This window comes from Acipenser ruthenus, chromosome 18, assembly GCF_902713425.1.
Source record: "Acipenser ruthenus chromosome 18, fAciRut3.2 maternal haplotype, whole genome shotgun sequence".
Taxonomy (NCBI): domain Eukaryota; kingdom Metazoa; phylum Chordata; class Actinopteri; order Acipenseriformes; family Acipenseridae; genus Acipenser; species Acipenser ruthenus.
The window spans coordinates 22,875,910-22,892,433 of record NC_081206.1 but is presented as its reverse complement, the minus strand read 5'-3'; the positions used below and the strand labels follow the sequence as shown (position 1 = coordinate 22,892,433).

Here is a 16,524-nt window from a genome sequence, read left to right as displayed (position 1 = left end):
CCTGCCACATTGTCATAAATTCATAGGGAATGCATGTTACAAACAAATAGGTAAGTCCGCTGGATAAACATCAACACCAATTTAATGGCTTGTGCACACATTGTAAACCTGAGAATCTCTAAACAGACAAATCAGATAAATCAAACATGAGCTGTGGCTTGGAGAGAGGCAATTAGAGCCTTTTGGTACATGTTGATGTGGGCAGGCTTTACACTGCATCAGTACACTGTAATGTAAAAAGGTGTTAACAAAGGATGCTAGGATTAAAGATTCAATTCACTTGCAATACAGAAATCTAAACTTCATTAGCAGATTAGCATTTGTGTAAAGTAATAGTTTTAAGATGCCCCTGGACACTTTCCCAATGTGCTCAGATACAACACGGTACAATTATTACAAAAAAAACTGTATAGAGCATCACAAATACGTGCTTAACATGAGGTACATCTCCAACACACAGTTGAGATCACTGATTTGAAAGCATATGAATCATTTAGGTCTACCATCTAAGATCTGTAGACTCCACCTGTGTTTCTAAACCCCAGATAGTTTAAAAAGATTTCCACTTGCACAGCACTAAAAAAAAAAAAAAACGTAATCAGAGATGTAGAACAGTAATGACTGCTTGACGGTTTCATCCTGTGCCTGAAATTACTGGATGAGTCTAGCTAGAATTTATGAGATGCAGACCCCGGACCTCACATAGCACACATATTAGACCATTAGGCATCTAACTACCTCTGAACAATTTCAATGCATTATCTTGCCTTCTCCCTGGGGCACAAACTTCATTCGTCCATACTTTTAATATATTTTGGCTGCATGAAATGGATCGAGTTATTACATGCCAGCAGATCAAGACTAACAGGAATCTCCTGGCTCTGCATTAAAACAACTAATAAAGCCTAACCTCAACAGAATAAACAAGGGGTCAGATAATGCCAAACCAGCTGCTGATTTAATCAGGCACCCCAGATACTGGTTTAAAGAGGTAATACTAATGTCAGAGATATTCCAGATCCTCTACTGCCTTTATGCCTGTAAATACCAGCTAGTCATTTACTGACTTCATTAATACCATTAATATAAAGTGGGACTGGCACCCTCATACCTGTTAATGTGTGCTTTTGATTAGAAAAGCCAATGGATAGCAAAAGTCACTATGGGGAAAATTCTACTTGATTACTGCCATCATACATACAAACCACAGATTGCAAACTTGTCCAACATGCAGTAATTAACTTATTTGTCAGAATTTTGTTTTTCAAGGTATTTAAAATGGAGTCACTTGTCCTGTAGTTCTAGTTCTACAGTTTTATTGATATTTTTGGATAAATATACATCACTGAAGGGGAGTTTCCGAGTAAGACCCCAAAAGGTTATATTTGTTGTGCCACGGCAACATTTAAAAACTGAAACGGACAGCAGCAGAGTTCAATTGCTGATAGTTAATGATTTTAATTGGGCAGAAATAAACCATGTCACCAATTTAGCAATGTTCCAGTGGAATGAACACCATGTTGCTGGAAATTGACAGTTCATTGAATTCACTGAATAAACTAAATATTCTACCAGAAGTCGCAGGAAACATCCTAGAGATAATTTTACACTGAGCCTGGAACATGGGCCATTCAAATTTGCCATTCCAATATCCAATAGAGATGTACCCAATATAGTGTACAGAATTGCTTGTAAATGACTAACGTGTCATTATTTTGCAACCTTCTGTTGAATGTGAACATTATTTTATCAATATCCTAAGTAGCAATTTTGAAAAAAAAAGGGTTTAGTTTTGTTCAGTTTAAAACCTACAATTCCAAAGCACTTACATTGACCCAATCAAATTCAGCTTGAAATGAAGGACCTCCTACACCCAGCATCCTTTGGCCTTTTACCTGGAGTGCATTGCCATTAGGATCTCTTTTTTCATTAGCTTTATTCTCCATCAGGCCCAACAGGAAGCAGGAGTGATCCTGTCTCGTCCCTGGAGGTTGCTCATCAGCTAGCTCAGCTTACAGCAATAAAAGAATTGGAAACATCGCTGTGCTGACCTTTTCATTGCAATTGTTTTTTTAAACTAACGAAACACAAAGCAAAAATAACATCCTCCATTAAAACAATATGCGATAACAAAAATAAATGCTTTAATTTATCTACCTGATTGACATGCAGCTATCATGTGATCCCACCGTCTCCATTAAGTACTTCAAACTGATAAATACTGATTGTGTGGCCTTTTTAATGCTGGAACTTACTTTAACAGCTCATATGGGTGCATTAAAAACATATATTAAAGACTCGAAAAAATAAACGTTGTGATCATCTATATACTTTTGTATTAGAGTAGTTTTTAGCTTCACTACTGATCTGACATTTTTACTAAGTGCATGCAGATATGTTAGCCCCTACCTTTTCTTCCTGTATTGTAAATAACCCATTATTATTATTATTATTATTATTATTATTATTATTATTATTATTATTATTATTAGAGTTCAAAGTTCAGTGAAATAACCCACAAGGATCTATTGCTTTTGTTATTATAAGAAACTAAGCAAATTAGTTCAGGCCTAAAACAAACTAAAAGTGCAAAATAAGGTCATTAACCTTCCCGGCAATGGCTGTCTGGTAAAGCCTGAAACTCAGAAGTTGTTGACAAGCGGCTCATTTCTTTTCAACAGCTCTACAAGCCCCCATCGGAAGAATGTAACATAACCACTGACAGAGAGAAAGGTAACCCTGGGCCTCGCATCAGGTAAACTGAAGTTGACTAGAGGTGTAAGACAGCTGTTAGTTCCTTTTTTTTTTTTTTATCTGACATTGAAACAATTAATGATGTAATCAAGCTATCAACTGCAGATTTTGACCAGCAGGCACTGCATTTAACTAATGCCTTTAAATTAGACGCCAGTGGTAATGGGCCCTGTGGATAATAATCCTTCTATTCTTTACTTGTAAAGAGACAAAATACCCAGAAAGGAAAACCCAGACAGCTCAAAACTCTTAATCCAGGTTTCCTCTGCTCGGATGACTGCTGTTTTTTGGGCGCAGACTGGAGTGTTTGGAGCATCATAGAGGGGAGCAAGAGTCTCTCTCTCTCTCTCTCTCTCTCTCTCTCTCTCTCTCTCTCTCTCTCTCTCTCTCTCTCTCTCTCTCTCTCTCTCTCTCTCTCTCTCTCTCTCTCTCTCTCTCTCTCTCTCTCTCTCTCTCTCTCTCTCTCTCTCTCTCTGAGGGATTTGCAGTATGTTTTTTTTTTTTTATTTCCTCTCCTGATGGCCTGAATTGGGGGGCCTGACCTGAGTCGTGATTGATGGTAATGTCTGGGAAGCCATTTCCCAGACAGCTTTCCCCATATTCTTCTTTCACTCAGGCGATCAGAGAGGTAATCATAATTACAACAAGGTTTGAATTTTTTTTCTTCCCCCCCGCAATTCACAAAGGGTAAAATGACTTTCAATATAATTTAATGTAAAGGACTAATAATAAAAATAAATAATAATGATATAAAAACAACATCTTGAAACAAATCAGCTTTGTCACATCACTCGAATTCTCACTACTTAAGATACTTTGCCCTATTTCCATTATTGTAAATGGCTGCTCATCCCATTATACAGCTATTACAACACAGATCTAATGTAGGTATGTTCTATGGCAGAATTGCTAACATCTGTGTAAAATGTATATGTGTCAGGGGGTGTAGCTTTGCTTAAATATACATCCTGAACAGTGGTTTGAATTTTTTTGGATGTACTGTATCTATATCTATTTATCTAATTCTACTCAAGCTGTGACTAAATACCACTGTCCCTGTCTGAATCCAGACTTCTAAAATGTTTCTGCTTTATACTCTGTAGATAATAGCTTACCAAACTGCCAGTTACAGGTATCTGCTACAGAAATCGTTCGAATTAAACAAATAAGGCCTGTATTCCACTACCATTCAAACAACTGGAAATAGGAAATAGAAACACATATTCAAACAAACACATAATTGTCTGTATATTTATAGTAGTATATTACACTGTATTCACACATATACCTTTCCAGCAGTTAGTGTATATATGCAGTCACAGACAAAAGTATTTGGGCAACCAACATATTTCGTATGAAACCCATTAGTTGCTAATTATTGACAATTGTCATGATTGAAAACCAACACCTGATGATAATTATAGAACTAATAAATACATAATCATCAAGTGCTGAAAAAAAATGTAATTTGTGATTCATAAAAGCAACAAAAAATGGTTAAACTTAAAGAGTACAGCAATGCTCTCAAAATGGCAGTGATACAACTAAACGAAAAAGGAGAAACTACCAGAAAAATAGCAGAAAGACTCGGTTTACCGAAAAACACTGTGTGGGTTATTATTGACAAACAGAGAACAGGAACTACTGGAACTCGCTCCAGGTGTGGAAGACCAAAAAAGATTTCTGCAAAATCTGGAAGAAGAATCATTCGAGCAGCCCGGCAAAATCCTCAGATTACTGAAAAAGATTTGACACAAGAATTGAGAGAAGAAATTCACGAGCGAACTATTCAACGATACCTTAACAAGATGAATGTCCATGGGCAAAAACCAATATGCAAACCTTTGTTAAAAACAATACACAAAAGAAAGTGATTGGTTTTCCATTGAATACTTGATGAAGCCTGATGATTTCTTCAATCAAATTTTCAGACGAATCCAAAATATAACTTTTTTCACCAAGGAAGCAACAATATGTTTGGAGGAAGAGAGAAAGAAAATTTAAAGAAAAGTTCATCATGCCTAGTGTTAAACATGAGGGAGGTTGTGTGAAGGAATGGGCTTGTTTTTCTTCCTCAGGCACTGGAGACCATTGTAAAAGGATCAATGAATGCTGCAAAATATCAAGGCATTTTGCACTCTCATTTGTTACCCAGTGCTAGAAGGCTTATTGGACAGAAGTTTGTATTGCAGCAGGATAATGACTCTAAGCATTCTGGGAGGACAAAAAGACTGCTAACTGTAAAGGAAGCAAAGGGTGGGCACACAAAATGCTAATGTAAGGGTGGCCAAACACTTTTGTCAAAGTTTAAAATTAGTTTTTGCATGTTGTTTTTCATTTTATAAATGTTACGTAATAATGTGTTGTTTTATTATAAAGCTGAATCTCTATAATTTATATCTTCCAATAGAACAATTAGAAATTACAGAAATCACTTTCTTTGTGGTGTTTCTCATTCTTTTTAACTGCCCAAATACTTTTGTCCGTGACTATATATATATATATATATATTAGAGGTCAGAAAAATACCCGGGTACCTGGATCTTTTAAGGGTAATGACTAAAAAAAAAAAAAAAAAAAAAAAAAAAAAAATCACATATATTAATGTTTTAAGTGCATGGTACATATTTAAATACTATATAGTACACATGCATTTAGTCCCTTCAGATCTGTAGACTTGTGTAATCATTTTCAGTACTGGAAATCGACTAAATAATAATAATAATAATAATAATAATAATAATAATAATAATAATAATAATAATCTCAGTTTAAATACCGTTATTAATGTTAAATGCGCATATTGCTGCAGGATTCTTTGTGACATATATTGGCCATTACACTGTTGTTGTTGTTGTTGTTGTTCAGTTTTAAAACTAATGCAGTAGTACAGCACCGCTATTACGTTATGAACTGTCGCAATAGCTACCGTAAATTGAGCCAGCTGGGTTTTGACGGCAGTCACAAAAGAGTTAGTGGGAAATGTGTGTCTGTGTTTGATTGTAACAATAAAGTGCTGTTCCTAATCACTAAGTTCTGCCTTGTGAATACATAACAATGGCATCCAATGGCACAGTTATTATTAATGGATCACAGAGTTATCACTGACATAAACCAACAGGATGCTGTTATGTTGTTTTGTTTCCGATTTAGTTCCTGAGAAGAATAATTGTCGCAGTTATTATTGTTGAGGTGTACTTGCTGCTTGCTGTGTGTTATCATTTTCTGTAAAACATTGATATCCTGTCAGTTAAGAAAAGGCTTAATGCAAAAGCTTGTTTTAACGTTGTCTTTATTAGCCGGCCAGAGACCAGCGCTTACAACTGTATTGCCATACTTTATACATTTTCTTTAAATTCTCAAATTAATAAATCGATACCCGGGTAGTAAAAAGAGACCCGGGTAGCACTAGGTAATTTAAAACTCGACAGGTACCCGGTTTTTCGGGTACCCGTGCCGACCTCCAATATATATAACAGGTTTTATATGAATAAAAGTGTTCTGAAATATAGTCTTTTTGGTGAGCGTCAAACTTTAAACATGCCTAACAGAGGCCTGTCGAGGGCAACATCACTCAGGGAATTAAAGCAAGAGGGTACACCTGAAAGGACCTTTCAAAGAATACCAGACACTAACATGTTAAACATGGACACATAAAAAGACAGAAAGAGAAAGAGAAGAGCACCTGGGCCAGATAAACGTTGGAGTGATCCTGTCTGTCAGGTTTTCTGAAGTGACCCTTGGTCACTGTGCCATGTAACTGGAGATCACAGGGATTCTTCCCTGTCCTCCATGACTTCACTGAACAGCCATCTGAAGACAGCGTTCAGCATTGTGATGGTCACGGAAAGTAAAGAAGATATACTTCAGGGCCAATCTAGGGACAGTAAAACACATACTCCAATTTCCATTGCACCCAGGTGGGGGATGGGACGGGCCTGAGGGTGAACAAAAAAAGAAAAGCCAAAAGCAGGTCTGAAGAAGACGTACACAGCTCGGAGTTATTAGCCATACTGAAGTTTCCAACACAAAATAAAATGCATATATAAGAGGATTCCGGAGGATAGAGCAATACTCAGCCCTAGAGGGCACAGATTTCTGTCTTTATGTAAATCAGTGCCTGTCACTGCATGCATGATTCACTGCTCAGAGTGTACTCTTCTGTGACGAATGAGTCCCACTTAATTTGGCAGTGATTATGCGGGATGCTGGCCCTCTAAACCCCTTTGAACTTGTAATTGCCGCTGGTTTAAATAATGAACATTAAGGGGGATTCACAAAAGTGTGGATAATTACAGGTTTTTATATATTTCTTTTTTGACAAAAAGAAAGGGGCTTCTTGGGGGCTGCATCAAACTGTATCTTACCAGAGCCCTTTATCTAAATAATTGTACAAGCTTGCTTTGTAAGGTTAAAAAAAAAAAGGTTATTCTCAAAGCCTTAGAAGCCCGAGGGAAAGAAGGGCCAACACACTCCATGAATATTCATAGCTTTGCTCATCTGTAGCAGCCTTGCTTGCCTTTTTTATTTTTCTTGGCAATTTGGCATAAAATGTTTCTTAGATTAATTAATTTGCAAGTGTGCATGCTTCATAAAATATGCTCAGGCATGTCAGGAACCTTTCTGCTGAACTTGTGCTATAAATTTAACCTTAGACGTCTACGTCTACGGTGCGACATGTATTCTTGGGAGAAATTCTCTTGAAACGATTTCCCCTGAACTGCCAGAAACATTTCAGACCACAACAAATTAGGCTGTTTTTTTCTTTCTTAATGTACACATGTAATTATGAAATCAGCTGATAGCAAAAAACTATACAGCAGCATTATTTTTTTTAAATGACCTCAAGCATTACTTGGTAACAGCATGAGAACAACCGTTACTTTTGAAGAGGGCCTAAAAAAAAAAAAAAGAAACACAACCCAACTGAGAGGTATTGCAGCCCGGGTCCCCTGGCAAACCAAACAGTATTTTTACTCTCCATTTTCCTTATCCTGGTGTAAGATGAATATCAAAGGCCCTGTACTGTTTGTAAGCCTCTAGCACATAATAACATCTCAATGGGATGTTTTTAGATCTTGCGTCACAACATGGCAGCCTATGATTAATGGCAACTGTATTGACAGTCAGGGCCCTTCTGAGAACCCCCTCAAGCTGTGCCGAGGGTACCACGAGAGAAGAAAATGCTTCCAAAAGGATTTTGCTGTAACCGCTAAACACTCTGCAGTGGCACAGACAATCACATAAAACAGAAAGAAAACATACACTATAGGCCTAGTTTCTATGCCAGCCTACACAATCAGGAATATCAGTAATTGCTGCAGGTTAAGCACTTTGTGAAGCATTTCTAATACTGAATAAATATTCATAATGCATATGTTAATACAGATGTGTAATTAGGAAATATTGCTCCTGCAATATATATTTTTTTCAGAACTTACCATTGAAGTTAATAAATCAAGACAGACCATTTTGTTATTTTTTTTCTCAGGTCACTGAAAATGCAGTCACCTAAACAGACAGACATTCCCATATTTAATTTTCCAGTTCATATCCTTCTGCAGAGCTGATAGGCACCAAACATAAATGTATTTATATATCTATATATTTAATTGTTTATGCAGACTTCTGCTGTTTAAAAAGAAAATACACTTTTGTGTGTAAAAAATATGTCAGTTTTCTATCCCCTGCTGGTCGTGTGAAAATAGGTTTATGTAAACATCCTGCATCAATCACTGAATTTACAACTTAATCAAAAGACAGGTGACAAATTACAAAATCCACAATGAACAAACTGTTGCTTTAAAGTGTGGCAGGAACCCAACCATTTGTTTGAGTGACAGCTGCTTAAAATTGCATGTACTGTAACAGTAAAATAAACAGAACACAATACTGTGTATTTAAAACTACACAATAGGTAGGAGCCACACTGCATTCCATGAGGTTCCACGAGCAAAAAAAAAAAAGGTATTTGAAAAAATAAAAACAAAAATGCTAAGAATTCCTTACAACCTATTCTCCTCCTACACTTAACTGTGTTTAATGGTGTTGTATTTAATTTCTATTGGTACCATAATAGATACACCCCTTTGAAGCAAAACTATGACATATCTGGATTAGGAATGAAGTGAAAAGGGTTGAAACCTACGACATAAAACAATTTAAGGTTATTATGTTTTAATGTCATAATACATCTTTGAAACTGCTTAAGACTTCCCCCAAATACTGTAAACAAGGGTTTGTCAATCACTTTCAATAACTCACACATACCACAGGGATTCTGAGTGAATTTAAAGGTATCTGCCATGAAATATAACGTGATGTAGCCTGTCATATAATTATACTGCCCACAATAAAGTGGTTATGTGATTTAGGCTTCTGAACTTCACGCCAGTTTTTTTCAAAGGGACTAAGCTTTTGGTGTATCTCAGTAGACAACAAGTTTTAAAAGGGTTTTTTTTTTGTTTGTTTGGTTAAAATGGAACTCTTAACAACCCCCTTGGCCCCATAAAAAGATAGCAGGGATCTGTCAATTGGTTTAACTAATGTCTCCTGAAAATGTTATCGCTACATTTTCGGTAGGTTTGCCTTGGTTCCTCAGATTAGCTACTTAATGTGAGAAAGAGGCAAGAGGCCAACAGATGGTAGACAGAGTTGACTTCTGTCCTCTGTGCAGCCTTCGTAGAAAGGGAGACATTGGAACATTGTTTGATAAAGGCAGAGGCTTTGCAGGCCCCTTCAATAATTATCTGATAGCTCTGTGACTGATGAGCTCAAGAACATTTTTTTTTTTTCTACACATGGCCTGTGCGACAACCAAACTGTCCCTGGGTTGCTATGGGTGACCAGAGTACTGACTTCCAGTCCTTGCAGAAAACAAGCACATGACAAATGAGTCTGGGGGCCTCACTCAGCCCTGAACCTTGGTGACCCCCAGCTACCCATCCCCCACAAACACTCAACAATTTAACTACTGAAATTAACACAAAAAAAGCCAGTGTGAACTAAAAAATAGTGTGCCATGGTAACATTATTTCCTATCGAGCTGAATAAATAAAAATTCACACACAGACATAAAATTTGAAAAAAAAAAACCCCAAAACAACAGACCTGTCAGCTCTTGTACTATGTTTAAACGGTTGGCAGATGTGTTCCACCATGGATTAAGCAGGGCACAGACACAGGCCACAAGTAAAAGGGTAAATGTTTAGTCTACCTATATGGAGGATTCTCATAATGGTGGACTGGTCTTTTGGTAAGGCAAACATCCGTTACCACGGAAAGCAACACAACCACGGTCATTGGGAACATGGTAAGCGTATAGTTTAGTTTAGAAGATCAGGGACTTGAAGATGACTTTAATCACCAGAGCGTCTCCATGGAGACACATGTGCAAATATACAGATGACCAGAATTTGTCAGAATTTCAGTTTTGCCTAAATTATTACCAGTGCTGTTTATTATTCTGTAATCTCAATTTCACAAACATTGTCATGGGCTTTAAAATAACATGTCACAACATGCACTAATTATACAGTAAATCATACATTGTATACAGACGGTATAGCAAATTATAATATACACATTACGATACCATGCTTAAAAGACATTTAACAAATGGTCTATTGCACATTTTATACAGAGTGCTCTCATAGGATTTCAATTTGCCTACCCTTACATACAGAAACATACACACTTCAATACAAAGTGCTTTATTATATTACTATGTATTGCAGCTAGCCTAATAGTTTATGTTTAAGCCTAAAAGGGACATGAGCACCAAGTGGTATCTTTGTATCTGAGTACTCGCTGTTTTCATTCGTGGTGAAATCTCATCTTTGCAGGGCAAACAGGGAGCACTTGAAGGGGGAAAGTCGGGGCAGCTGAGAGGCTAATTAAGTGGACTGAGGGCTCCTCTACATAAAACACAAGGGCACTTCCCAGTCTCTGAATAAACCAAGGCCGGGGTTAGCGATCCCCTGCTCTTCTTTTATTTCTCTGACTGAAATTAAATAAAATCTGCCTTAACAGTAAAGTTTACCTTACTGATAACATAATCTCCCCATAGTATTGAAAAGCTTATACTAACAGTCTGGGATTTCCCTTTTCCCTCCATAGTTGGAAGCTATCCAGAAAATAAGACAGAACCAGGAGTCCCTCATTGGACAATGTGTATTTTTGATGCTTATTACAAGACCACACAATTTTTTTTTTTCCTTCAGGACATATTGAATGACAAAAATGCAGAGTACGAGCAAAAACACTTATGTCCTCCTAGTACTAAGAAATGTATCAGGGCTTTTATTAGTAGTGATTTATAAATTAATATTAGCAGTTCCTAAGGGAAACTGGGGGGTAACTGATTTTTGTTATTCTGAAACTAACATCTAACAATTGTTACTGTTGGTCTTTGTTGTTTTTTGGAGGGCTCCTTTTGAGCTTTTCAGAATAGGTGACAATGGCTTGGGGTTGAGAACATATGTAGAAAGACCCCTGTGGTTAATGGGAAAAGTTGCTCCATGCCAGTCGGGTGTTTGAAGAAATACAACCAGAGTCCTTTTATTTCTCCCCAGTTAATGAATGCATGAATGCCAGAATGCAGCAATAGGCCATTCAAGGGCCAAAGTCCTCTAGCAGTTCCCTGCATGAACATGGAAAATTAATTTGCTTAACAAATTAAAATAAAAGAAGGGGGAAATTCAATTAGTCCCCTTTTTCACTAAAAATATAAAGGTAGGTTTAAAGGAGGGGATTATTGCTCGTAACAGAATGGGTCAGGCTTTTCAGAAAAGGGACAAACAAAGATTCGAGGCAACATCTAAGAACATGTGGAAATAATAAAAGGGGAAAAACGGGGCTTGAATCCTGCATTATCATGAATAAAACTGCTCCTAGACATGTCTATGGGGCTTCTCTCTATTTTTTCAATACCATTTTAAAACAATTCAAAAGAAAATTGAAGCAAGGGCTCCAAAGCTTTGTGAGGTTTTTTTTTTCTGTTCCAAGGAACATTGTCACCCTGAGAAGGACATATTACATTCCTTCAGTAGCGGGGAAAGCTGCCTAATGATCCTTCAATAAAGCAAGAAAACCTGGTAGGAGCTGAGTAAATTAACTAACAGACGTGTGAATAAATATATAATAAAAAAATAACCACTGTGGTAGGTGGCTTTGCTTGTGCTTCCAGCTTTTTTTTAACTGCTAGCCCACCAGCTTTCAGCTTGTTGCTGAAAAACTCCCAGCAGTTTCTCTCCCTCACACTCATTCAACTTCCAAATTAAAAACATTTTACAGGTTGCTAAACCTCCAGCTGAGGTGATGTAGCAAAGAACAGCTGTGAAGTAATTTTGATAATGATGAGAATAATAAGCACATGGCAAGGTTCAGGGATTTTCTGTTGCAGCTTCAGTGCTTCTGAATAGATAAAAGTGATTAAATACTCCTGATTATCCCTGACCAATATGTAATGGATTTACGGCCCTTTCAATTAGTCAGTATTTGCTTAGGACTCATTATTTTGTCTTTGGTTAGGTAATCAGCCTTAGGACCCATGTTCCATCAAACTCCTCCTGGGCAAAGCGGGCACAGCAACAGGGGGCACCTGACCTCCATGAGGGCTAAGGCTGGGAGGCAGATCGACCCCTGTGTTCTTGGGGAGTGAACAGCCAGTCCTCCTAATCCTGACCCCACAGCCACAATCAATACACCTTCATTTACTAATAATGTCCTTACATCAAAGTGGCAGTTGGGGAAGTGGATCCATTCCCCTATGCTTGTTTTAGCTACTCTTCTGGTAACTCAGTTCACTGATCCTTGACATTAATCAGACATTTAACATGTATCCCCAACCCCCGACTGTAACTAATTCTGAGCCGCATGTAAATGTTTAATACGGTGGCCGGTTTTATTTTATTTGTTGATGTGTATTTGTAATTGACAAATGTTATTTTGATTAAGCATGCAGCAGTGTGAAATGCTAATACAAACATTCTACTCCGCAGAAGCAGACAGTTTCAATATACATAAAACTGCAACTGCTTCTGACAAGGGGAATATTTTATTGGCATTAATCATAATCATAATAAAAACAAATTGTTTGAATTTTCATAATTAGAAATGTTAAGGAATTCTCAGAGAAAAACGTTTAGATCAATGAACACTACTGTAAGGCTTGAAGGAAACAAATCCGAGTAGTTTTAAAGCAGACGACTGCAAATGTGAAAAGTAGCGCACATTTTAGCTGAATTATTATTTTTACAAACATAAGGTGGTTCTAGTTCTATGGGGGTAACAGGTGCAACCCAAACACGAATGTTCTCCCTGGCAGAAGCAATGCTGTTGTATTTCATGCTATCATAAAACAAAGCACTCTTGATTGAAAAACAATATGTCCAAAAGCCCAAGTGATTTTACCTCCAGTTGTCTACAGGACACCAGTACATAAAAAACATCTCCAGACAGAAGATTGTTATAGAAAGCGTTACTATTTCCACCTAACTAATCCCCAGAAGTGAAATGTCTACCTTTTAAGATAGACGTGAAGAACAGCAAGAATATTCTAATCTCTGTATTGTAAAGCAGGAGTCGACCAGAACTAGAAGCTTTCTGTCTGCATTAAACCATGCAGACAAATACTGGAGGTATAGCAAATAATAAACTATATAAAAAATACCCTTTTCAATAATGTTCAAGAAAAAAAAAGGAGAAAAGAAAGCTTTTGTTTGTTGTAACTGATTAGGAAATGTCATAATTAGGTTTACTTTCTGATGTAAATGAAGTGGCTGATTACATGAGGAAGTTGTTTAACAGTACTCTGGAATTACACACCAATTTGATATGGTAATCCAAGCAACTTGCTAAATATAAAACAAACAAAGACACAAGCACAAGTTATTGACTAGGAGTTTAACCTCATTTGTCAGCTCTGCTGTTGATTGAGACAGATACACACACAACACACAAAACACCTTCACAGCAAAGATAGAAGTTGTTGTAACATTCATTACATGGAATAACCTTAAAAACAGTTTATGTGCACTCACTGTGAGGTGTTGGAAGAGCCACGCTCTCATGATATTTGTTGCTACTTTTGGAAAAATGCCCCGTTTTTTCTGCCGTTTTTTGTCTTTGTCTGGATCGTCATCATCACCTGTGCCAGGTGAGGCCACGCTGTTATCTAAGCCGTCACCTGCAAGTGCAAGAAATAAAAGTGGAGAATATAAATCAAAGGTATAATCAATTACTGAGATACTAATGAAGCTGTATTTTGATTAGATACAACACCATGCTCGTAAAATTATTCATTACATTTAATTAGTGAGATGAATAATAAAACATTGAGACACTACATCACCAAATACTGGCTTTATATGCTCTGCATAGCCATATATCATGATAATTAGAAATGTATGATTGACACCCTTTGTCGATTAAATGTCCAAAGAGAGAATACTACCCAAAGAAGACACTTTAAAAATAGATATACAAATTTAAAAAATACATTATAAATTAACGTTTTGTAAACAATTAATGTTTTGCCTAATATATTTTCTGAGGTGACACATGTCACAGCTCAATGCACAAAGCGGGCTGCCAACAGAAAATGTCCATGACAGGACAACCTTGGCATCCCCTGCATTAATGTCCATCATCATTTTATTTAAAGAAGAAACTTGTGCAAATCAAGGCAAGTTGCACGCTTTAAACCGAAGTTTCCATCCCCAGCCCTCTCCTTCCAGCTTTTCCCTAGCATTAATTGTGCATTAGCAAAAATGATTTACTTTTAACATAGTTATTTTTTCTTACCCTCAGGCAAAAATGCCTTGAAAGCCTTCCTTGAGGGCATCTAAATTATGTATCTGAAAACCTCCTCCACTAAGGCATTGCGGGACCCCTACTTTCTTAAAATTCATACTTGCATGTCTTCCTGTTTTTGGGGAGACATCAATCATGAGCACCTATACAAGTCATATTCGCGCATAAATATTTGAACTAATAACATTGAAAAAGGAGGAAAGAAGAAAGATCCGACTGTTGGCATAATCAAATGCAAAATAAATGAAGAATACAAGGACAGCACTGAAGCTCTCTCTCTTTCTTTTTTCTTTCTCCGAGCTGTGTTTTCCTTACACATCATTAGCCCAGAGCCACGCGAAAGAGGGAAACAGAGAAGTGTAGAGTTTGTGATCCCTGCTGGTGTTTAAGAAGCTGAAGTCCTGGAAGGACATCTGGGAATTGCACTGAGACTGTGAGTTTTGTAATTTAAGAATAGACATTCATTAGCAACAAATGCCATAAATCCCATGCTAAGTAAAATCCTTGTTCAGGAAAGCCTAAAACAATAAACTCAGAACTAGATGTAGCCTGAGCTGGACATAGCATAGCTTCCTGATGAATGCAACAGAGCCCGCTAGCTAATCCCACTGTTTTCTTTAAACTCAAATAATAATAACAAGACCAAAACAGCTACAAACGGGTCTGCTTTCTAGCTAATAAACTTTGTTGCAGTGGGCCTTTCCTCATCTGTCACCCACCTTCCTTGACCACAGAAACTGAAAAGCCACAGCAAAGAGCTGGCAGATTAATTTTATTGACGTTTCCATTTTCACTGCAACGTGACACCCTCCCTCACTAGGAAGAGGCAACCCTGTAGTATTTAAAGACTGACATGCCACTTCATTATACAGCCACCCAGCCCCCTAAAGCAAAAAGGGCTCCCTTTCCATTGACGCAAGCACTGTCACCGGATTCTTCATGAGCTGCAAACTTTTTTGCCTCCCTTCCCAACACAATATACACATACAGACACACAGAATCAGGAAAAAAAAAAAAAAAAGAGCATTAAGGCAAGCCAAAGAGGTGGAAATAATCATAAAAATGAAGCCGGATCAGAAAGAAAAAAAAATATTCACACAACCTCATTACATGTGAAGAGTGCTGGTGATTTACACCCACCCCCATTCCTTTCTTATGTGCCAAAGAAGGAGTGCTGCAGGCAAATTGTCCCAAACGCTAATGGCTTTTGACTGTTCCTTGGCAACTCTGGCATGTTAACCTGTGTGGCTGTGCACTCCAAAACACAGAAACTGTAAATGTCTCATCATCTGTCCATGTGACACAGATGGAGAGTGGCTATTAGGAGCCGGGCGAAGGGCCCGGGGGATGTGAGGTGCTGTAGTGTAGCCTCGGGCAGTTTTGGAAAAGCAGTGCCCCAAGAGATGGAAAAAAAAAGAAAAAAACATTCTATACTTAAAGTGCTCGCAATGCAAGTATGCATATCCTTTTGTATGTGAGGGGGGAATGACCGCAGACTAAACTCAAAAGTTATCTAAAATTATTTGAATTCATTTATGGCTTTTCTTTATTAAATTACAGCTTTTGACTGTGTGCAAATGAGTCTTTGTTGCAGTATGGAAAACTATCAAATGTCAGTTGAGAGCCTTTTCTTATTCAAGGTAAATGTAAAGTGAGGCCATGTGTTGCAGGGTCCTGGGTACAGTTTAGCCATACTGTGTACGGTTTTGTAGAAAAGGTGGCAAGACTGACTGCTTTTAGCCCACCGTGGGTAAGCAGATCGTTGAAATACTGGAAGCCCAATGTCAAATAATTGCTATGAATCTGCTTTGTACAGTAGTAAGAGTTACTCCAAAGGAACTGTAAACTAAAATTAGAGAGCTGGGTTAGCTTCCAGAAAGCCAGCAAGTCCTGTTTTCTATCTCTAAGCATTAACCTACTTCAAAAACAAAAAGAAAAAAAATAACATATTCTTTC

General features: G+C 37.4%; 1 protein-coding gene across 4 annotated transcripts in view; it reads right to left on the bottom strand.

Moving 5' to 3' along the window:
- The window catches only part of LOC117422463 (homeobox protein Meis2), a 68,018-nt gene that overhangs the window by 26,053 nt on the left and 25,441 nt on the right, over positions 1-16,524 (bottom strand). For all 4 annotated transcript variants that reach the window (XM_058991575.1, XM_058991577.1, XM_058991574.1 and 1 more), the window contains exon 8: positions 13,797-13,942. In XM_058991575.1, the coding sequence (XP_058847558.1) occupies positions 13,797-13,942 (146 nt within the window). The remainder of the gene's footprint in view (positions 1-13,796; positions 13,943-16,524) is intronic.